The sequence below is a fragment of the Aptenodytes forsteri genome, unplaced genomic scaffold, assembly GCF_000699145.1.
Source record: "Aptenodytes forsteri isolate BGI_AS27 unplaced genomic scaffold, ASM69914v1 Scaffold238, whole genome shotgun sequence".
Lineage (NCBI taxonomy): Eukaryota > Metazoa > Chordata > Aves > Sphenisciformes > Spheniscidae > Aptenodytes > Aptenodytes forsteri.
The window spans coordinates 536,388-560,628 of record NW_008794584.1 but is presented as its reverse complement, the minus strand read 5'-3'; the positions used below and the strand labels follow the sequence as shown (position 1 = coordinate 560,628).

At 49.6% G+C, this 24,241-nt stretch overlaps 1 protein-coding gene across 1 annotated transcript; it reads right to left on the bottom strand.

Moving 5' to 3' along the window:
* Positions 1–688: 688 nt before the first annotated feature.
* PPP2R5D (protein phosphatase 2 regulatory subunit B'delta) lies at positions 689–23,271 on the bottom strand. Its single transcript, XM_009272609.2, has 13 exons — positions 23,059–23,271; positions 22,568–22,678; positions 20,636–20,728; positions 19,985–20,115; positions 19,514–19,573; positions 18,704–18,812; positions 17,773–17,826; positions 14,832–15,002; positions 12,617–12,744; positions 10,527–10,628; positions 4,618–4,690; positions 4,041–4,157; positions 689–3,667 (listed from the first exon to the last, which is right to left on the bottom strand). The coding sequence occupies exons 1-13, from the start codon at positions 23,125–23,127 to the stop codon at positions 3,530–3,532; spliced, it is 1,356 nt and encodes a 451-aa protein (XP_009270884.1). The 5' UTR covers positions 23,128–23,271; the 3' UTR covers positions 689–3,529.
* Between the last annotated feature and the right edge of the window lie 970 nt (positions 23,272–24,241).

The window sequence follows — 24,241 nt, the reverse complement described above, 5'->3', positions numbered from 1 at the left end:
CAGCCGCAGCTCTATCCCCATGGATGCAGGTAACAGCGTCTCCGGCCGGGCCCTCCCGGCCGCCCTGCGCGGCGCTCGGCCGCGGTCTCATGCCCTCTCTGTTCCCAGAGCATGTGGAGCTGGTGAAGAGGACGATGGCCAGCGTGAAGCTTCCCAGCCTGGGCATCCCCGCGTGGGCCAGCCAGATCTCGGAGGACCAGTGGAAGGACGTGGTGCAGCGCACACTGCAAGCCCGTCAGAGCCTCAGTGGCCCCAGGCCCGAGTGGAAGTGAGGGCCAAGCTGCGGCGTGGGGGCTGCTAACCCCAGCCCTCCCTCCGCCGCGCAGGCGAGGCAAGCGCCCGCTGCCTCGGAGCCGGGTGGTGACGGGACTTGCCGGCACTGACCTTCCAGTTTCTCCCACCGACATTGTCCGACTTCCCTTCCTGCTCCTCTTTCGTGGTTCTGGCTGGTGCGTAAGTCACTGTGATGTCCTTGTGTTGGCTTCCTCTGCCTCCGAGGAGCCCGACCGGTTTCCATACCTGTGTGCGTGTGGAGGGAGGGGGCTTGGCCGGCTTTGCCCAGATTCCCTTGGGACGAACACTGGATTTGTCCCTGTGCTGTCAGTGCTGGAGAAGTCCCTCTCCACACTAGGGCCCCTCCTCCCAGGACAGGGGCTGCGTGTTGGAATATCAGAGGTGGAGTCCAACATGTCTTTCCAAGAGATCGGTTTTATTTAGTTCTGTACATACAGGGACATCTGTACAAAATCCAACACTTTCAACTATGTAATGCTCTACTGAAAATAAAGTACACCATATGTACATATGAACTGTAAGCAGCTTAATACTTGTGTCCAGGGGGTGAATGCAGTAGTTAATTTTGCTTGTTCCCTCGGGAGGAGGGAGCTAGGTGAAGTGGAAGAGGCAGCTCCAGTTCTGTCCATTTGGCTGATGTGGGGAAAGGCATAGGCAGAAATGAGCAGCACTAATGCTAGAAACCAAGTGTTGAGCAAGGGGCAGCTGTAGCGTGGCAGACGCAGGTCTGCGTATGAGCCGTACGTGTGGCAGAGGGGGGTGAACACACTCCCCGCTTTCTCACATGGTCCCCTTCTTAGATGTCCAGGACACTGGAATGAATAGGCAGCAAACTAATGGCAATGTGAAGGTACTAAGCATAAGTTCCCTGACCCTGAACAAGACACACAAAGCTATGAGAACATTGAAGCCGTACAGCACGCAGTCGTGATGCGTTGCAGTCCTGCCCCTGCATGTGGCACAACCCCGGCAGCATTCCTCTGGCCATGCTCGGGGACTGCCGGCAGAGACAGACCATCTGCAGGACCGCGACAGCCTCTGTGCACCAGAAGTCTCTCTTCCTTCAGCAGGCAGAACAGCCTGCAGCAGGGAAAGGCAGCCACTGCCTAGCAGCATGCAGGCTCGAGTGAGGGCACACACATGCCGTAGCACTCTAAAAGTGAGGTGGCGGCTTATAACACAACACTAAGCGGACAAGTTGGAAAGCCTGTACTGCAACGGGAAGAAACATCCTCCCCAGCCAGAGCCCTGCTGCGGGTGGCGCTCGGCCGTCCTCGTCTCCGCTGTGCCCCGAGATGCCTGCTGCTCCTGTGCATCATCCGGCATCACCCAGTGCACGTCTACATGCTGTGCAGGCGTGAGGTAATTGATTGGCAGCTGACCATGAGTTCGGACTAACGTTCAAAATAAGCAATAACCTCCCTGAGGTGTTTCATAAGTCTTCTGATGAACTGGCCCACCGCATGAAGTGGAGGGGAGGCGGGGTCCTGCGTGACTGTGGGTGATCTCGCACATACTCACGTTTGCCAGCTGCTCCTAAGAGATGGTGGCATGCCTATTGAGGGCCGAACTGAAAGAGAGCTAAACAGGGCAGGGGGTACAGGATACACAGGGGAAAAACAGCTTAGTTTGGGTTGGAGGAAAGATGTGCTGCACACCAGCAGTAAGATTAGAGGGGATGAACCTCTGACCTGGGAATGGTTTACTGGTGAGGACAAGCAGATACACCAGGACCTTCTGCAACATCCCATGATGTTGCAAAGCAGTGTCAGACTAGCACCGACCCCGTAAGCTCCCTGCGCTACTGCAAACCCACTTAAGCTTATGTATCAAGAAAGCAAGCGCAGCAGGTAAGAAGCAAGGAAGACTCCCTTTTCTATCACAAGCCAGCCTCTCTAAGGTGGCACCTTGGCCTGGCACTGAATCTGCACCACAGAAGGCATGGGAGAAAGCTGGATCACAGTAGCACTCAAGTGCTGCGCAACCCCCTGGGCTATCAGCAAGTGCGCTCTAAATGCTAAATTAGCACAAGTCCCTGATGCACCATATGATAACTAACAAGGGCCTCAGGCCACAGCAGGTGCCAAAGTAACAGGGCGAGGCGAACTTTGCTCAGAGCACCCACGGAAGCAATTCAGCAGTAGCACCTAGCTGTTGATCATAAAGAGGAGACAACTGAACACTCAGAAACTCAGCTTGGCCCCATAACGTGTATCCATTGCTTCCACTAGTTTGCAGAAATAACTTTAGCAGCACAAGCTTCCTAGAAACCCTGGCCACTGCAGAGCTAAGGATGGGATACAGCAACAAAGGGAGAGCTGCAGGAGTATTTTAATTGAGCAGGTAGAGGAAGAAAGCAGAAGTCAGTGGCTGACACCTGCTACAAAGCGGGAAGTTAATTCTGGGCCCACGATTAACCCAAGACATCGGGATGGAGACAAGTCAGCACGGACCAACACAAACAGCTGAAGGAATTCACTTTCCCACAAGAGAGCTTCTAAGGATGCTCTAAAGGGAGGGCTGCAATAGTATGTAGTGCTTGCACCCAGCTTTACTGGGGGTGGCGAAGCACTGAACCCCCACTCCACTGACAGGGGAACAGAACAAGGGGCTTGAAGCAAAAGAAAGGTGGAAGCGAACATCTCCTCCGCTGTACGCGAGACCCTCCAGCTGCGGAGCTGCACCCCAAGGCAGGGCGGAGAGGCAGCAGAGCCCCCACAAACTCTGCCACACGCTCCTGCCCTGAGCTCAGCCTGACCTCTGACCGCCGCAGGGCTTGGCTGCACAGGCAGCACGGGGGCAGGCATGGCAGAGGTGGGCACTTGGGGCTTACAGCAGCATGCTGAGCCACGCGCGGCAGTCTCTGGCCAACACAGAGCCTGTGTTGCAGGGCAGCAAGGCTCTGGCTCCCAGGCAGAGTAAGAACCAGGCGGCAGCTGGAAATGAAGTGACTCCTGCCTGGGCTGATACAATCGCAGGTCAGGCAGGCTCCCTTCACGCACGCACATCCAAGGTGGAAAAGCAGGAGGAAGGAGGAAAAGCAGGAGGACATGACAGTGGTGAGATACAAGTTATAACGTAAAACCAGATCTACCCTGGAGGGGTGCAGATGGAGTGGAGGACAGGCACAGCTCACCATGTTCATTCCTTATTTATACATGAGAACTGAGTGCATTTCCGTGACCCCTGGGGGAAAAGGATGGGGCAGAGCTTCCTGGGCCAGCTCCTGAGCCCGTCAGAGAGCCTCCTGGCTTGAGGTGAGAAACTCTTCTGCTCTCTTGTGGGCCTCCAGGGCTTTTATAGTGTAGACGTCCTGAGGAAGCTCAGATTTCCGGCGCAGCAAAACTTTCTCCTTCTTAATGTCTTTCAGCATCTACAGACAAACCAAAGGAGTCAGGGATCAGTAGCAAACCCCTTCACCTCTCCAGCCTCCCCATTCCCTGACTCCAACTACTCTAGGATACGCTGGGTGACACCGCAGCATGCTGCACAACAGGCTGAGAGCCAAACACAGACCAAAAGGACACAGAAAAGTCCCACTTGCACTTTTTCCAGAGTGTGAAGGTTAGATAAACTCCACTCTTCAGACTACAGGTTGATCTCTAATGACCAGGGATAAGAGTAGGGGCATTTACCCTCAGAACACTTGGAAAGTGCCAGTTCTGGCTGCTAGACCCTGGACTGACTATGCTGATGTCCTGGCTGGTCTGAGAGTAATTGTGGAAGGACCCTAGTCACCTACACACCTGCACAGCCTCCGTCTCTACCGTTTTCTTCAGTAGCTGTATATCCTCCGCAGTTGGGGTCTCCGTTTCCATACAGCAGACAGGAGGCAATGGTGGAGGTGCGTAATACATGGGGTACTGCAGACAACACAGACAGCTGGAGAGTCAGCACGCCATCCAACACCAAGCCTTCCCCCCCAGCATCCTAACACAGCACGGCACACTTCTTCCAGCTGCCCTCTCTGGCACCCGCAAAGGTAGCAGTAGGTACACAGACAGGAAAGGAGCATCTTCTACCCATTCCTACCTGTGCCCTCTGAGCACACTGCATGTACAGCCGCAGCTGAGAGAGGAGTTCATAAACACATACATGCTCTCTATAAGGCATTACTTAGAGGTCAGTGCTACAGAGGGCCAGGCTGGTAAAACACTTCCAGCACCCCCAGGACACTGGGTTTTGGGAGGGACAGACCACCGCTGCAGCTGTGTGCACAGGACTGAGATCAGGTGCTAGAGCCTGCTCTCATGAGCTGAGGAAGCAGGTCAAGACTCCCAGCACATTCTTGTCTCATTCATCCTAGGTCCTGCTGTTACCCACCTGGGGGTTCAGCCGGGCCAGCTCCTCTATTTTCTGCCACATTTCTTCTCGTTCCTTCATCCTGAACCTTCCCCTGCAGAGAGAGAGAGAGAGAGAGCGCGCACAAGTGTGAACTCCTGGGGAAAGTGCAGCTTTCACTCACAGGAAGAAAAAAGCAAGAGACAGCAGAAAAGTGCAGGCGAGGGGAAGAGTTGCTCTGTCTTTCAGAGACCCCTAATTCTATCTACAGGTGAGATGTGGCAAGAAGAGGGGACACGCTGCAGCTAGCAGGAGGTAGGCAGGCACACTCCTCGCTCACCTCAGAGCACAGGGTGGCAGCAGTGGGCTGCACAGGTACTTTTTCCCTGGCTTTGTGCTGCAGGAGCGGACCAGAGCGACTGGTTTCTGGAGTAAAGCAATGACACCAGTTTGGATGTCAAACACACATTTTCCTCGTGCCCCACAGATGCAGAGGGACAAACTGCCATTTCCAACAGAGCTGGGGCTCAACTGTCCAGTTCCCTCTCTCTCTGGCCATAACACACCAGAGAGCTGCCCAAACCCCCAGGCACAGCTCTTGAACTTGGCACAGATTTTGGCACAGACCTTAAGTGACCGTTCAACTGGGCCACCTGTAAATCCCAGGGCAGTGAACATTCCCTGCAAACAGAGGTGAGCACCCACCACTCCTTGTTATTCTCTTCTACATTTTAAACATCTGCACTAAAATCTCTGCTTTATTTCTGATTTTAACTAACTATCTGGCTTTCATCTCAGCTACTAATCTCTCTAGAGCCCTATCTATCCCTGCTAAAGAAGTTCTTATACTCTGTAATCACCTCACACTCTTGAAATATATGTAAGAAAGTAGGCTAAAAATGAGAATGAAGTTGCTAAGCATTCAAGCAGCAGACTACTCCATCAGAGAACATAGGGTCAAAAAACTGCCAAAAACCCAAACCCCAAATGAATAACCCACACCTCATTTTCTGACAGAGCTCTGGAGATCTCTGCAGGGGACTGGGACCAGGAGTTAGCACTGATCTTCCCTAGCTCTTTCCTGCCTCATCCCCAATTTCTCCAGAATCCTTTTTAATGTCTGGTAAACAGAAACATACGTATTACTCCAATCTTGCCACTGGAAATGTAGACCAATATGTCTGTCCACAAAGGCCCTCACATCATGAAGGCCACTGCCCCTCCAAAGCAATGTCCACTTTGCCGGTATCGTGTCTACCGCCATGCCATGTAAGGGTGTAACAAAGCTCATTTTCTTTGGCCAGACTACATCACATTACAGGTCTGGTACACAGTGAGCCAAGGGCACTCATCCAGTCATTCAGCTCCATGTATCTCTAGCACCCGTTCTTTCCTTTCAGATCACCAAAGCAGTCCGAATAGCATCAGGGAAGCCCTCCGTTCCTCATCGCACTTTGAGATCCACCGGTTTACCCACCATGTGCTCAGCTGATATTGCAAAAGACCACCTTGCAAAGAGAATACTCAGTCTTACTAAGAACAACACTTCTAAAAGTCTGAAAGCTTTACACCTGTGATCACTCTTTTCAAACAAGTATTTCCAAAGAATGAAACAAAGTTTCGTCTTTATTTTGATGCCACATTGACTTAACTCTAGTATTACAGCTGCCCAACATCCCTCTATAGGGGAAGCTTCCTCCCAACCTCATCAATCAGCCTGGCTTTACCTCCTACACTAGGACATTTCCATTGCAGTTTATCTGAAAGTGCCACTCATTCACGATTTGGAAAATCCTACCTTTCTAAACAGCAATGCCTCACAGGACAGCACTGAGTCTATGAGAGCGGCACCCCCAGCCCTGCTTTCTAGGTGATGCGTACCTCATCAGCTCCCTTCATTCCTGACCCCGTTACTCGCAGTATGAGAAAGCCACTGGCAGGACATTTGGAAAGGAAGAGCTATATAGGGAGGTATCTTCTCCTTCCCGCTGCTGTGGCCTACGCCGAAGGAAGCAAGGTAGCTGCTACCAGAGAGATGTCAGGTGTCAGGGTGGCCCCAGGGCATGCTGACACCACACTTCTTGAAAGGCAGCGTTCAAGGCCCTCGCGCTTTTACAGAAGGGCACGTACAGGACAAGACATTACCTATCTGCCCCAATCTCCCCACTGTCTTCTGAAGGGTTCTGATAATTCAAACAGGTTCAAGATCTCTGGGGAGATTAGCAAGGCGCAGTCAGTCCATCTGCACCGAACAGTAGAGAGCCTCCTCACATGTCCCGGGGAGAGTCTGTCCCTCCATGACCAGCCTTGGCTGCAGCTGCACAGCCAGGGGTGCAGTGGTGACAGGCCTGAGCTGGCATGTCACTTGTAGGCATGGTAACTAATTAAAAACATGGCTAAGCCTTTTCTGAGCAGGCCTCTCAACATCTGGTTGCAGCCTAATTGTGTACCTACAAGCTCTCTCCTTTTCACTGTTTCACATTTACTGGCTTTGTTCGCATGTGCACGTCCTATTTCCTAGTTCATAGCACAAGGTCTCTAGCAGCTCATTGGGAAAACACTTCACAGGTTGGTTTTTTTTTTTTTCCTTTTTCTGCGTTACTCGCAGTATGAGAAAGCCACTGGCAGGACATTTGGAAAGGAAGAGCTATATAGGGAGGTATCTTCTCCTTCCCGCTGCTGTGGCCTACGCCGAAGGAAGCAAGGTAGCTGCTACCAGAGAGATGTCAGGTGTCAGGGTGGCCCCAGGGCATGCTGACACCACACTTCTTGAAAGGCAGCGTTCAAGGCCCTCGCGCTTTTACAGAAGGGCACGTACAGGACAAGACATTACCTATCTGCCCCAATCTCCCCACTGTCTTCTGAAGGGTTCTGATAATTCAAACAGGTTCAAGATCTCTGGGGAGATTAGCAAGGCGCAGTCAGTCCATCTGCACCGAACAGTAGAGAGCCTCCTCACATGTCCCGGGGAGAGTCTGTCCCTCCATGACCAGCCTTGGCTGCAGCTGCACAGCCAGGGGTGCAGTGGTGACAGGCCTGAGCTGGCATGTCACTTGTAGGCATGGTAACTAATTAAAAACATGGCTAAGCCTTTTCTGAGCAGGCCTCTCAACATCTGGTTGCAGCCTAATTGTGTACCTACAAGCTCTCTCCTTTTCACTGTTTCACATTTACTGGCTTTGTTCGCATGTGCACGTCCTATTTCCTAGTTCATAGCACAAGGTCTCTAGCAGCTCATTGGGAAAACACTTCACAGGTTGGTTTTTTTTTTTTTTCCTTTTTCTGTCTACGCTAAAGAAGCCTCAGTGCTTCAAACTCGTCAGTCTCACTGAATAAGGCTGAGGTCCTGTGGAAAAAGCAAGGCATCACACAGTTAAAGGTCAATCCTGCATTACAGTGATCCAGCCAGCATTCCCACAGGCAGCCTTCAGCATGGTGCTTTACTCCGGAGGCACTCGACATCACAGCCTCACAGGGTTTTATAAGAAAAAAAAAGTACTATTTCTACTTGGTTTAAGTCTCTGTGTTTGAAAGGAAAATGGCAGTTGTCTGCAATGCCACATTACTGTCCACCCACAGGCATGGCCTGCAGTCAGCTCTGCCAGGGAGGCAGCAGAAATGAGCTGGGGATGCAGCATGTCTTGTCCACTGAAAGGGAGGCAACGGGACCTGCTGCTCACCAGAACAGGTCGCAGCGCTCTGCGGAAAGAAGAGCAGGTATGGGAAGTGCAGGAATGGCACCCCAAACTCCGAGGCAGACTCTTCGGCTACGAAATGGTCTTGTTCCACTGGGGAGACACTACTAAACAACACTTTCTCCTGCCACATGCTTTTTTTGTTAGAAAAACATGCTTTTTCTAACCCCATTCATTCCAGCAATGACTTATTCTATTACACTCCAGAACATGTAGCCACAGTGTTAAGCGCACATGGATTTGCTCATATTTCTTGGATATTTTAAAGATATGGAGGGAAAAGATGACATTTTCACAATGGACTTAAGCAAAGAACTCAGGCATACTGCTCTAGTAAACCCAGGTTTCTAATCCATCTTCCCAAGTGCATGCTTTTTCCCCCCACCATTGTCCTACGTCCTGTCCAGTCCCAGGCCCCTTGCCCAACAAACCCCCATCTTCTCCTCCTCTAACTTGTTCCCTTTACCTATCCTATTCCTACTATCTATTGACATTAAGAATAACACTACCACCATGACCACCACCACCACCCCCCAACCTGGCTCTTCACTGTACCTCTGCCCAAAGTTTCTACCTCCTTTCTACCTCCTTGTCCAGACAAGTTGCTATTCCCCCCCAGCCTGCTGTCCTACCCCATTCCCTTCTGCCACTGATTTCCCTTTCTAGTTGTTTCCCAGCCTGCCCCTACAGACTTTTCACAACGTTCTCTCCCAGCTCCAGCATCCCTTCAGAGGGTAAACCTTTTCACACTTCTCAAGCCAGGAACAGCTGCTAATGACATGCCAGCAGAGTTGAGCCTTCTTGTTTTCGCCCAGAAAGGCCTCCTTCAGCTGGGTCCCTGTGGCAGGGAAATCCCGCTTAGCTGAGGAATTGTATCATGCTCACCATAGGTAAACTCATCTCGGATTCAGCTGCTAAAAGACACTTTTACATCCCGCCCACCAAGCTTTCAACTGACATTTTACCAAATTTGGTTATCTAGGACAGCAAAAGGTATATCCTTTATAAAAACCCAACACAAGGTTTTCTGAAGCTTAATTATGCAGAGAGGCACTAGAGGGAAAAAAACATCTTAACATGAGCAGAAAAGAGTGCAGCTCTGCCCATCCATTTCTCGGACAGCTCTGAGCTGCTTTTTGACCTTTTCCAGAACAATCCTCCATCAGCCACACACCAATGCTGAGAACAGTCACTCTCAGCAGGTCAGCATGGGTAGAAGCTAAACAGGTAGAAAAAGCTCCTGATGGAAACACCAGGTAGATCTCATAGTAAATGTGCTGTCACTGTGACTTAAAATATATGTGCAGACATTTGTGGGCTTCACAAATGCCCTAGAATGGGGAAAAAAAAAAACTTGCTTGCTCCCAATTCAGATGTTAACAAAACCTTAGTTTCTCCATATGCAGGTTACCCATCCCCAAGCTCTGATTCATATCTCAACTTTGTTATTTATTACTATTTCACAAAACAACTGAATGTATCCCAGAGCTCCCCACTGCCAGCAAGGGTTAGCCCTGCTCTCCCCGCTGCCACCCCTGCGGCAGCCCTGGCTCATCCAGGAATGAGAAGCACTATTTTATGTCACTAAGTCAGCAGAAAACAGACACAGAAAAAAAAAAAGTTTCCTTCTAGCTTACTGAACTGACTCAGCTCACCAAGACAAGTCATACAAGCACCAAAACCAGCACAAGGAAGCAGAAAAAGTGGAGTTTTTTCCTCTTTACAGCATCATGGCACAAGTACTTGCTGAGCTCAGATTTTATGTCCACCATTTGCTCTTTGAAATTCCAGGTATTATTCCATCTTTATTATTGGAAAATTGAAAGCGTCCTGTGGCATGAAAGATGTATTATGCCCACTGCAGCAAAGCTCTTCAGAAAAGTCTTTCTAAAGCAGGATTCCACTGGTGTCACTACGACATATACAAACTGGTAAATATTTCCAAGGCAGAGCATAAGCGTCTCTACAAAGCTGAGTATCCTTTACATTGCAATTTATTTCCTCATGACCCAGCAAACTCTGTCACTCTTTTCCAAGCTACCGCTTCAGCAGAACTGAAAGGATTTTTATCAGGGCACACATTTTACCTCTTCTCATCCCTACACATAGTTATTGCTGAGGAATCCTACTTTTTGACAAAATGATTTGCACCACCTTTCCATTTCCCCTCCGCCTACTGGCATCTGCCATCTGTTACTGTACCCCAAGGAGACTCCAGGATGAGCTCAAGTTACTTGGCAAGAACCTCTTACTCACTTCTGCTTCTCTGCCTTGTATTGCTGCGTGCAGTCATCAAAAAGCTTTTGGTTCATCTCCATGAACAGCTTCAGTGCGTTGTAGATCAGCCCATGGATTGTCCTGCAAAGAAATGAGGAAAGAAGAACAAGTCATGGTGGTATCCTCCAGGTTCTCAGCCCTGAGTTAGCACCACTAGCACAGACAAGGGCTAACAGCAGCAGCAATCCATATACTACAGCAATGTGACAAAAGATTTTCACACAGTCCCAGCTCTCAGCATGGGAAAACCCCCTCCACAAACACAGCAGAGACTATCGCACAGGGAGAAAGAGACGGAGAAGAAAGAGAAGACCACTGGCACAGGTCTGCTCTACTGTGGTCAGACTAATGAGTGCAAAAATATGCATTCACACATTTAATTATTGTAGTTAGAAGCTGGAAAGGAAGGATGTTAGGGACCTGCTCAGGGCTGTTCTCAAGGGGGCTTTACCTAATCTAGCTTTAGTGCCTCCCACAGTTCACCTCGCATATACACAATGACTTTTTTGGGCTGCCCAGTCATGAGCTTTGTCACTGAGCTGCCCAAAACAGACATTCAGCAGCCCTGTAGAGATGGGAACCAGCACAAAGAATACCACAGAAGAAAGCCGACTTTGTGTCAGCAATTTATGGATAGGTTGCACTGTGTGTGAGCTCTCTCTGGGACAAGGACTCTCCTGGGGAATAAAAACAAGTATTGAAGCTGTCTCTGAAATACCTGACCCAGAGGCAAAAGATGAGAGACTCAGTAGATTGAGCTCTGTGCTTTGCCAGCTCTACAGATGGAATGAAGAAGAGAGCTACAGCCCTACTGGACTTAGGCAGGCTGTCTGACAAAGTGTTGGAGTAGGCGAGCTATGGGAAGAAAGAGGAGAATCTGGTACTCAACCTGCCCTGAGAAGATGCGGCTAGTGCTAAAACAAAGACAAGGAGAAATAAGAGGAAAACACCTTCAGGACTTCTTCTGCCATACCACTGGGAAGGAGACAGGGAAAAAAGACAGAAACAGCAGAACCATGAATCTTGACTGGTACAAGAAGGAGACAGAACTGGTGAAGGGTTTCAGACAAGAACGTAAAGTCCTTTTCTGAACTCTGATCAGGAGGGGCGGTAACACTGAGTGAGAGCATGTCTGTGCGCATCTGTCTGCACGCACACGTGCATATGTGCACACACATCATACATGTGTGTGCATGCATGTATGTGCCCGTCTGCACATGTGTGCGTATCTGGGTGTTTGTGTGCGTTCATGTCTGCGTGTCTGTGTCTACCCCAGTCTTTAGAGCACCCTTGACTGTTCCACCTCACAACCCTGTCTTTGCTACCACAGTATACTCCTAAGCTCTGGACTCACCCAGCCTCCCTAGAATTAATTATTTTGCTTTTTTCCACCCTCTAGAATAGGGGAAGATGACTTTTTTTTGTCTTCTTGTAGTTTTTGCTGGAAGATTTTAGGATCTCGACTGTAGACTGAGTATTTTTAGCTAATTCATTAAAAGGAAGTGAGTTTTACAACTTGAATTAACCAGGTAAGGAATCAATTGAAGAAGCAGTTGGAAGAAAGGAAGTTGATGGAGAACCATAAAACAGACTAGTATCAAGGAATCAGACACAGAGGGCGATAATTTGACATGGGACATCTGCCCGGTTAGTTCTGCTTTCTCTGTTCTTCCTGTACTCAAGGAGTCAGGCACTGCATTAGCCGAGGTCTCTGGTCATGGAGGGCATATGGGTGACCATTAGTTAACAAGCAGCCAGAAATTTGCTGGAAAACCTACTGCACACCTCCAAGAGACCGGCAGCGTTAGTGATATGCAGGTATCAAACTCCAGGTATACTCAAAGGCCCCAAGGCGGGTCATTGCAGGCGCCTGACCCATTGCAGAAGCAGGCCACTGTGGTCTGCTGCAGCACTTTTTCATGCTGATATTACTAACAACCCCTCTGGCTCAGCACCTGGTGTCACCGAGCACCATGCATCATTGCACTGTAGCAGCATGCCCCAAGATTGCCAGTAGGTCAAGCCATCCTGCATGCACAGCAAGTGCCAGGGCATGCAGAAAGACCTACTTGTTCCAGTGACTCTTGGAGTTCTTGTAGAGCGCTGGAAACATGATGGGGAGAATTTTGGCTGCGTTATCGCTGATCAGGCTCATGATATACTCGTTGTTCCAATAGTACAGCGCTCGCTCTGCCACCTGCAGTGGGAGAGAAAGCCACCCTTGGAGAGGATCCTTCCAGTAACACCTGTGGTGCACAGGGAAACTGTGCAGTGCTGAGACCAGAGCTTGTTACCACCCAGCTGAGGAGCAAATGTTTCCCCACAGCATGGGCAGCAGGGCTGACCTTCACCAACTTCTACAAGGCCATTCATCCCTGCTGCCCAGCCTTCTTTCCCTTAGCCTCTGCCAGACACTTCTCAGTTTCCTGGAGAAAACCTCACATTCTTGACTAGGCGAGCCTACCATCGATATACTTGATGACTCCAACACCCTTTACACAACACTTGAGGACAGTCATGTCATCCACTCCAGGTCCCAGCTCAGACTAGCTCCAAGCCTCCTTTGTTTCCTCAGACTGTCCTCCGTAAAGCTCCATTCCCCCCATTCCTCCCTGGCCTTCCCCACAACAGAGTCTCTCTGGGCTTTGGAGCATGCTTCAGTCACCAGGCCCACAATTCATCCCCCTGATTTAGTAAGGGTGAAAATATGGAAAATCTTGGGGCAGCCATCCTGCTCTAACAAGACAAACAAGTCTAACAAGTTTCCATAGTGATAGATTCAACCACAGTTCTTCATATTTAACCCCAAATCTGAACAATGCAGATCACCAGGCTAATTTCTGCATTTAGTGCTAGCTTGAGAATGATTTAAAAACCTAGGAAGAGAGACATCCAGCCTCAGTTTTATATTTCAGATGATGGAGAACTCACTATATCCCCTTAACGTACTGTTCCACATGAGTAAACGAAGGGAAAGTCACCTGGTGTTCACTTACCTAGCTTTGGTTTCCAGCTATTAGATCTTGTTAAGCCTTTGTCTGCTAGATTAACACACAATCCACTCAGAGAAAACTCTCCCCCACCAAGGTGTTCAGACTTACCAAGAAGTCAATTCCTATTTTTGCTCTCAGACAAGCTGCAGACACAGAGACTGTTCAGCCTGACTGTATGGGATACCATTGGGGTTAATTTTCTTAGGCTGTAAAGTGTTTGCACCTTCTCCAGGTTTTTCAGTCTTGTTTTTCAAAGAGTTGGCAGCAGATGAGGGCTGCTATCAAGCACAGGATGCCTCTCCTCCAGCCTTTACCCTACTTTGTTCAAGCTCTTTAGTTCCCTATGGTAGCTCCTTCCACGCCCAAAGGTCATGTTAGTCCTTTGGTTCCCATCACCGCACCAGTAATCCATGACCAGCTGGTTTCCATCAGGCTCCCCCAGTCCCTTCCAGGAAACAGTGATCTTTTACATACACACGTGACCTAGACTGACCTCATTTTTGGCTTGTAAACACATGACTTTGTACCTTTCTGTACCAAAACACAGACTGAAGCCAGTCTGCCTCACTGTGCAGTCACACTCACTCTGGGGGAGGGCTATGTCACTGTTTAACACCCCACCCATACCTGGGTCAGCCATGTGTTTCACCAGCAAGCTATCTTCTTCCTGGGCACTCTTCATGGCAACCTAAACCAGTGAGCCAAGAACATCTGCTAGGAGCTACTAGCAGGTCCTACCTCCCTGGACATTTTAAACCTAAGACTACCAGCCACAGAGATTGTTTTAGCCTGGTACTACAGCCAGCTTCCCTCAGGGGGAACAAGGAAGAAGCAGACTGTAGCACTTTTTCAGTATACGTCACTCTTTACCACCTACACCAGAATAATACGAAGTACCTTCTCTGCACACTGTCTCTTTGGCTGGCCTCCCTCCAAAACTGCAGCCAGCTTGGTTTTACTGCAACAGGGTGACACTGGATGGATCTCCTCTACGTTTGCTAGCCAAAACAGGAAGTGGCAGAGCACCTCTGCTCCAGCTCCAGCCTGCTGCAACACATGGTGCTGAACAGCACAGTGCAGCAGGAGGGGCTCCACCGATCCGCTTTGTTTTCTCTTTGGATGAGCTTGCTCTGTGGTTGTGGTGAGGGTTCTCACTGCCTCCCACCACATGTCACCCCAATACTCACCCTGGTCACACCTCCATGTGCCACTGATCCACAAACACAAGCCCAAAAGCTGTGGTGTCACCCTCACAAGCCAGTGCCCCACCCCTCCCTGAGCTGCAACCCACCTGGAAGTGTGGGCTGGAGACACACTTGGCCAACTGCCTGAACAAGGGCTCCATAACTTTCACAAACTCAGATGGCTCAATCACGTCCAGGATCTCCTCCAGCTCATTTAAAAACATCACCTCCTTGGGACTGTGAGTTTTCGGCCAGAACTTCAGCAAGCCCACAATCACCTGAGTGGGGAGGGTACAGAGACAGTGTTAGAGGTTGAAAGTTAACACCAGCTATGAAATAAATTTTTAAGGGTCTGGTCACAACAGCAGAGGGGACGAAGTAACAGAAGATACTTTCTAAGAAAGTCAGGGTGGATTACCAGGGAAGAAAGAAGAGAAAAGCCCAAACTCTGCCAAGGTACACGCAAGACAGCAGCACTGCCCAGGCTGCTACGATTCTGTACTACAAGCACAAAGCTTAGAACCACTTTTTTCCCCAAACACAGCTTAACATGGAAGGCTCAAACCAGAGTGGGCAGTGGCTGCCAGATGGTGCAGAGCAACCATGGAAGATCAACTAATAAAATTGGAAATGCTATGGAGAAGATCACTGAGGAATCATTATTCAATACACCGCAGAGCTTGAACACTGGGGAGCGCCCAATAAACAATGCAATGGATGGGTTTGGGACAAGGAAAAGGAAGTACAATTTCACACAAAAGTAATTGGATTACGGAGCTCATTCTTGCAAGACTTTGTGGAGACTCAAAGTCCAAACAGACTCCAGAAGGGAGTAGACAAGTTTATAGAGGTTACACCTAATGGTGATAATTAAATATGACAATGCACATGCAACTTCTGGCCGAGTAAACTATTGCTGTAAGCAATACTGGAAGAATATACTAGGGGAAGGGCTATATCCCACTTGATTTTATTTATTTTTAATATTGCTTCCTTCCCTACCCATCTGCTTCTAGACACGGTCAAAGGCAGGATCTAAGATCCTGCAGACCTTCACTCTGTTGGAGCCATTGGTACAGCATTTACAGAAATGCTAACTTTGTGGACACTAGATTCACATACAACTGGTGGTAGGAGTTGCTCTTTCAAACTGTGTACTTCAGCAACCTGATCCTGAAGCCAGCACTCGAGAGGAAGGTCACGGCAGTGGAGGGACAGTAGTGGGCAATGCAACAGCAAGATTAGAAACATCTGAGCATTGTTTCCACCAACACAAGGCTTGAGAAGCCAACAGTTTAGTATCCTCAGTGTTTGTCATTACTCAGGTCTGCCATTCAGGCAAAAGTTAGCTTCAGTGACTCAGACGTAATTTCTCCTACAGCTAAGGTGGTGCGAGGTGTGTCGAGTCTGTCTTTGCTATTACTGAGCACATCTGAGGTCTTGCTCACCTGGCAGTCATTCAGACTGCTGTTAATGCAAGAGCTACCATGTCAAGCCTTGCTGAGCAAGCTTCTGGGATGCCCACTCTGAGTGAGTATGGACCTAGTGAGTGATCTGGCCTCCTTCCAGCACTGGTGGCAACATCTCCTAGTGCATTCAGAGCCTTGCTGATGCACAAGCCCTGTAATTCTTCAAGACTTCAATAACCCCAGTCATCTCAGGAGTCTATTCAAAACCTTCACAAGCAGCATGCTTCAACAGGACACAATCTGTGGCCATACAGCCTTGGTATGTCTGATTGAGACCCAACACAACATCCACTGAAGGTAATGAAATTGGGTCATCCCACTGCTTTCCACAAGCACCAAACCAGACCTGGGTCTCTAATCCAGGGGCCACTACCCAGGAAGCATTGACGAGCTATGGAGCTTTACTATTTGAATAAGCTGCAAAATGAATCTTGGAAATATTGACAGATTTCTATTTCTTTCTTCTCCCTCACCCTACAGTAAGTGCTTTGGCAGGAGGCTGTTGGGCTGGATATCAGCCACAGGAAGTACTCAGCATGATCAGGAAGCTACTTTACGCAGTTTGTTTCGGAGCAGGCTTTTGGGAACACAGGAAATGGAGGACCCACATTTCAAGGAAAAGCTGGGAGGTCTGTTTCAGCACTGCTGGTGTCAGAGCTGAGGAGCCAGAAAGCTGATAACAGCTGACCAGCTTCCACCGAGCACAGTCAGGCTCACCACGAATGCACACATTTCAGCCAGAGAACAGAACGACCTCAGCTAGCATTACTCATTAAAATGCTCACACTTTCTGGTGCTCCCTGCTACAGTGACACAAGCACACATTCTTTGGCCATCTGCTGTTTTGAGGCTGTGAAGCTTAGCTCTGTAGAAGACATTTCCTGGCCTGCAGCGGGTGGAGAAACGCTTGTCTCCTGCTTGCGCCCTCTGCCAAGCCGGCATATAGCCTGGTTAACACTGCAGGTCTGCGCAGCCAGTAACTGGAATATGTGAGGTCCTCATCTACACTGCTCACACATTTTAGAACCTGCTGTTTCCCAGCACTACATCCTGAAGGCAAATGTGTCTACAATGTGACTTAACACTACGGAGGTAGGAAACTGATGCTAGAGCAGGAAGGAACAGTGGCTTGCCTAAGTAGACCTTTGTGTCCCAGGTTCCTAACCTCATCCCCATGGTTTTTCAGCCAACTCCAGCAGTCTGGAGTGAACCCTTACTATTTCAGGGCCCCCATGAGCTCATGCTGGTTCCATCAGATATCAGATGGCCACGTGTTTTGTGTCTGCCGCATCTGTCAATAGCTAAAAGCTCTGCCCTGAAAGGACAGCTTTGTATAGTGTTCCTTCTGCTACACCAAGATCCGAAGCACAAAGGAAGACTATAGCCCACCTTCCTGAATCTTTCAGGAGAGAATGCTAAAGGCTTGCACATGACTAGCACAGGGTACCAGGCCAAACCCAGTAAACAATCCAGTTGACTCCCAGACTCTTTAGCCTTTTTTCACCCTTGCCGTACTCTAAGGAAGCCGTGAAGTTTTTGGGACTTGACTGACACACAGAGGTTAAACAAGGTTACTCACTGGCTCTGTCAAGCTGCTGTCTTTCTCCAAGAACTGTACAACACAGTACGCCAACTGTAGGAAAGAAAACATGGCAAGATTAGAGCTTCCTCAAGCATACCTGAGATTAGAGTGCCACCACCACATCACCCTAGGCTGGAAGTCACATTATGCCCTCCACAGTGTGTGTGATGAGCAGACAGTTGCAGCTCCAAACAAATCCAGTTGTTCTGATGGCAAGTGAAGGCTCTAAGACCAAGCAGGCAGGGCCTGAGCTCAGGAAATTTGTGCAGCATAAAGGATAAAACTTGAGCCATCTAGAGTAGTCCACAGCTAATACATTCAAATGCAAACACAGCTGCACATACGGGAAGGAACAAACCTGACTACCACAAAGCCCTGCCCCAAAAAAACAAGGCCGGAGAACAGACATCACTGCTCAGTACCCATACTTTTTCACTTCCTAGCCTGGGTCCTGATCTTCTCTACTCTTCCATTATGTATTCTAAATTGCAAGAAATTAATCTCTATACCAGCCTAGCAACCCAGCACACTGATTTCTCCACATATCGCAGCAGTGACTAACAGCTGACACACCACACGCACAGGCTGATGACTGCAGCTCGGAATTTTACCTCTCAGCAGGGCCCCAATATTTCACAAACTTCCAGCACAGAAAGGCAAAGCAGGCCACAGCATTAAGTCAGCAGGAAATGGCAGGATACCCTCCTATTAGCCAGTGGCAAAAAGCACACATGTATACATACAGGCCCAGGCACCGCAACGCTGGGATGAACCACCACAGTAAGGGACTAGTGCAGAGCCCGAAACATCTCACAGCAGGAACTTTGTACAACACAGTGATCCAGCCCGGTGAATAGCTATAAGCAAGCCTGAACAACGGCTTTTGCAAGAATCACATTCTGCCCTGGGAACTTGAAGCACTTCTCACCTGCGGGTGGTAGACACTGAGAGACTTGACCTTGTGCAGTGGTAACAAGACTCTGATGAGGAACATCTTGTGCTCTTCCTTCAGAGGCAAAGCAAACCCGTTGATTATGCTGAGAAGAAACAAGAGTCTCGTTAACATCTTTACCCAGCAGAAACACAGTATCTCTCACCTCAAAAGAATCAGTGGCTTGCCCTAGCTCTCATTAGTCACTTGAGAAAGCACCCACCAGAAGAAGTGTGGTCACTGGGGCCCAACCTGCATACCATGCTCAGCGAGAGTGTTCCCTCAGCAGGCACGGCAGGGGAATGCCCCTGATGGGGCCTGGGCTCTGCCAGGCCTGTCCTGTGCCAGGCTGAGCCCACACACACTTAAGCAGAACCTCTGGGGAAGGCCAGCACAGAGGCAGCCCAGTCCTCGAGGCTTGTACTTTACAGAACAGGAGGATGGCGGCATAAGAGAGGGCTGCAAACAGAAAGGCAGTTGAAGCCATGGAGAAGGCTGCTCGCTGCTAAGGCTTCTCAGGGCTGTGAGGAACTCTTCTCTTTTACTGCCTGCTGAGGCAAGACAGCAAGTGTGACTGGACTCAAACTCAAAAGAACAGGAGACAAATCTGGGGAGGAGAAGGCTACCACTGCATTTATCGGCAGGCTGGAGAGTACTTTCACTGTGTGCTTCATCAGACTGAGATCCTCTGGAAGAGGTGGCTCCTGCAAGAAGTGCTGAAGGAAGGCACTGCCAGCTCATGCAGCACGCTGAGCTGGGAGGTCTCGCTCACTATGGGCCCTGTGGGACTTCCAAAAGTGCCCTCACCTTCCCAGAATCTCCAGCAGCTCTGCAATCCCATTGTGGTGCTCTGTTTCATAGATGAACCTAAAGAGAACAGAAGAATGAGAGGTCATTGCCAAACGCTGGATACAGTTTGATAAGCAAAAGGAAGGAAAACACTGGAGATGGGGAGTTTCCTAGCAAATAACAGAACTCCAAGATGACAGGGCAAGGTGTGAGAAATAGAAGCAAATAAATTCATGGCCCCCAGATCAGCTAAAGCTCACACGCCCCAACGTTTGCTATGTGCGCTGAAGAGAGCGCTATCACAACCTCACTGCTCTTAAGCACAGGTATAGCACAGGTAGGTTATCCCTACTAAAGTAGTGTGACATAACTGAGTTACTTAGCTAATCACAGTCTGGATCAGAGAGAATCACAGCCTAGTGCCCCAAATTTATCTCATTGGATTGTCCCACTCACTCACTAGGCCAATGGCACTAAGAAACATCTCACCTGTAAAATATATTGTTGATCTGCCGCCTCACATATGCTCGCAGACCCAGGAACTTCCCGTAGATCCTGTGCAGAATAGTCTTTAGGAAGTCTCGTTCTCTGGGGTCTTCACTGTCAAAGAGATCCAGCAGCTGTGGGGAGAGAAATTCAGTCAGTGTCTGCATACTGCCCATCTGGACAAAGCTACCAGCAACACTGGGCACGGCTACTGCTTGGCAAAAGGGGCTCTTTCAGTTGAGTGATGCCTTCAGCACCCTGAGTGCAGTGGTTGCTTCCCTGAAACATGCAGCCTCCTAGTCACACGCTGGAACCATCAACACTTCTTTCTTTCTTTCTTTCATCTTCAGAAGCACAGTGATGGCTTGCACACTCTACAAAGCTGCATGTTCCCGGATTTCCCCTGCAAGGCCCCCAGTGCCCCTCTCCACCTGTACAATGAGTGATGAGTTCCAGGGACTACAGCTCACACACACTCTTGCCCTGCACAGAAAATTCTGGCTACTCATTCAAGACTAAACAGAGGAAAAAAGAAACCCCACATCATCAAGCACCTGCCGACAAAGCTGGACTGTTTGCACAACACCTTGACCAAAATCTGCTGCATGTCCTTCGGAAAGGTGGTGCACAGTGGCAGGGGCAACAATTACTTACAGATAGTACAAACTTCTGGTCAATGTATTTCTTGGCTACGTTTGGTTGAAAGTCAGGCGATTCCAGGAACCGGAGGAAGAACTCATACACCAGCTACGGGGGGAGAAGAGGAGATCACTTAGAAATCCCCCCCATCCTCTCACCAGAGTTTACTTCAGATTTTAAATGTTTTCCTTCTCCTTAAGGATTTGGGGAAATGCTGGGAAGCCTGAACAGGAGCACAGAAAACACAGGAACCTGTGTTTCCCCACCCAGTGGGATCAACTGAGCTGCCCTTGCTCTGATGGGCAGGGGGCTGGTGGCACATAACTGCCCAAGTCTGCATGAGATCTCATCACCTCAGGTCCTGCCAAAGACAACAGACAACTCAGATGAAGACACTAGGCCTGGGAAGCTCTTCTCCCACGTTAAGCCCACGTCTCTATAGAGAACAGAAACCTTCAGAGGAGATGGCAAAGGCTCAGGCTTCATTGGAAGCCTTTGAGACACACCAAGGAAGAACAGAAAAGCAGAGAAATGAAACGGACCCCAGGAAAACATGCTATGTCCTCTGCCTTCTGGGGACTGACTCCAAATTGGCTTGGCCCTGCTAAGCCATGCGAACTGCATGCTGTGTCCCACTTGGACAACAAAGGACAGCTTGCTTTAAGAAGGCTGTCAGTGCTGAAACAGCAACTTCTGGTCCTGCTGTCCTCCTAAGGGATGAGTCCATTCCAGGGCTGACCCTGCCTAGTGCTTCTGAGGGGCCACTACGCCAAACAAGAGCACTGTATCCCAAAGGTCTGACTATGGAGTTGAAGGAGCTATGGGGTCACCCATCCACAGGATGCCTTGGCCCAGCTGCCAAGGACAACAGCACAGAAAAAACTCAGGTGATGACCAGAAAACTCAGCACACACTTGCCACAAATCCATGCTGGCTGCTGCTGACTTAACCCTGAGAAACAAATGCTTCCTAGCATTCATAGCACTCTGGTGCTGAGGACACGCCATTTCTATCGATGCTCATATCCCTATGTCAACTGCAGCAGTGAGAAGTGATTAACCACTGCTGCAGAATGCACCTTATTTCCTCTGTATTTTCTGCTTCATTCTGCAGTGCCTGGCTCTTGTTCTGCCTTTGTCAGCTTGACAACACATCCCTGTGCAAGTGCCTAGGGAGACCCCCATAGGCTTACCTCCTGACTTCTACTGCTGAGCTCTGCTAAACCATGCTCACTGCTGCTTTCATAACCCTTTTCACCTAGTTTGTCTTAAAGTCTACTTCCCAGGACACGCAGCCTAATGAAAAGATCCTTGGCTCCCTTCCCCTCTTCCTCCCCTCCAGTTCACTATCTTTTCTGGTCAAATGTTTGCTCCCAGTTAACGCAACTGAATTACATCCAGCATACAGGAGACACCTTAGCAGGTGCCAGCACAGGCTTTGCTTTGGCATGAAGGTCCTCTTCCTCCATGTGCCTCCCAGGGAGCTGGGCAAGGAGAGGAGCACTGAAGCAGACAGGGGTGATGTCTCCAATGCTGCTGAAGCCCAGAGCATGAGGGCTCTTGAGTCTTCGGGAGGGACATTAACACTGCTGGGAATTGCTTCTTACATAGGCAATATGGCACAACTCCCTCGCTCCCAGTAAAGTGTTCACTCCCAGCCTACCTCAGGGCCACATGGGACTACAGCCATCTGCAGGTGAATGTTGCACACAGCCATCAGCCTGTTTCCAGGACACCCCTGCTGCCTGCATTGCCTGTAAGCCACCTCTGACCCATGGGTGGCAGGCCTGGTCTCTCCCCGTCCCCACACCAGCAACCCTCGCAGGCTGGGGAAGCAGCCAGCGGCAGGGCTGGCAGGCTCCAGCACTGCAAGGACTCTCAACTTCCTGGAGATAAATTCACCAGATCTATATGGGTCTATATGGTTTTATATAGATCTCCTCCTCACCTGAAGGTGCGGCCAGGCAGCCTCTAATGTAGGCTCATCTTCCTCAGGGTCAAACTCTGCGCCTGTGGGATTGGATGATGGCGGAAGTGTCCGGAAGAGGTTCACTGAAAACTGAGGTGAGTGAAAAGGTGCATGAATGACATCCCTGAACCTCATGATGGTCCTCCCCGTAGCAAATCCTTCACTGCAGAGCAACACATTGTGATTTGCCATAGCTGTGCCCACAAACAGATCCCTCCCTAGAGGCTGTAGGGTCTGCATATGAACTCCACAAGCGCAGTCTGTGCCAGAGACAAAAGCTTCCACCTCTCCCTACACCAGGCACTGTCACGCCCCCCTTCTTCTCTTTCTGGGGGTGGGCAGGTAATAAGGAATGAGTAGGACTGGGGTCACACTCTTGTCTGACAAATCCCTATCCCCTCCTCCCCCCCGTGCTTCTGAACAGTCCCTATTTCTTTGGCACACAAGCATGTACTGGCCCCATGCCCTACCATGATAACAGCTTCAGGATAGATGGCTTCAGTGACAACGTCACGGTTGTGTGTGATGTATTCCACCATCTCGTTGAGACCTGCTCGCTTCACCTCTTTGAACTTCAGGTCACTGAGGGGGTCAGAGATGAAGTCAAAAAGCACGCAGCACTGCCGCAGCTTCTGGATGAAAAGCTCTTCTCGTTCATGTGGAGGAGCATCTGTCAGAGAAAGCAGGGACATCTGTCCTTGGAGACAGGCAGAACATCCTCCTGGTTTTCCCAGGTATCAGCGTGGTTTGCTCCCTGTCCTGCATTCCCCCTCCCCCATCACAGTCCCCCTTGAGCTGGTGGGAGAAGAGGGAGAGGCAGTGTTATCCCTGCTATGGAGATGGGACAGCGGAGGCAGAGGGATTGCAAGGCCTCTGGAGTAACTATCCCATAAGGCGATTTCAAGCACGGTAATGGTTTCTGAACTGATAAGCATTGATCCCTTCCCAGTACAAGGTACATTGGAAAAGGAACTCACTTAACTAGCTCCCATCACAGACCAGTGACACCCACGCCCTACACCCCACAGTCACAAAGGGAGATGGGTAGAGCACGCTGTAGGCTAACCCTCCTCCCAGAGAGCAGCCCAGAAGAGAGGGGCCAAGGTGGCAGAGACCCTATATTAAAGCATTCTCTTTTTGATATGTTGCCACTGTAAATTATGCGTTGCTAAGGCCAATCAGGCTAACTCACCTCTTGCTTGCAGAACGACTGCTGAGCTGCAAGGCAGTCGCCCTTCCTAAAAGGTCTGCCTGTTTCTGTGAGCAATGTCAGCAACAGGTCTGGCTGAGTGACTGCTGAAAATGCTTTCTCCTTGTCTGCGCTTAAGTCATGTTTAATTGCACCATTATGTAGACTAACTGCTAATGCTGGGTAATTGCCCTAATGTGGACAAGTTCAATAGCACTACCATAATTTGCAATGGAAACACAAGGAGGAGGAGGAGGAGGAGGAGGCCTGGACCTCTCCCAGGAACTGGTGGCTGTAGGAACCAAAGGCAGTCTGCACCAAGGTCTCTGCACTTCACCACCTTCCTGCACAACCTGCTGAAGAATCTGAGGCAATACTAAGTACATATAAGCAGGAGGGTTTAAATCAATTCAAATGGGAAGCTAAGTACTGAAGTTTGCATTGAGTATCCTCCTTTTCTTTTA

Coding starts and splice junctions, on each gene's coding strand:
- PPP2R5D (XM_009272609.2), bottom strand. CDS start 23,127: ATGGTGGAATACATCACACACAACCGTGACGTTGTCACTGAAGCCATC. Junction 22,679..23,058: donor ATCCTGAAGCTGTTATCATG/GTAGGGCATGGG, acceptor CACTCACCTCAG/TTTTCAGTGAACCTCTTCCG. Junction 18,813..19,513: donor CTGCTGGAGATTCTGGGAAG/GTGAGGGCACTT, acceptor GTTTCTTCTCAG/CATAATCAACGGGTTTGCTT.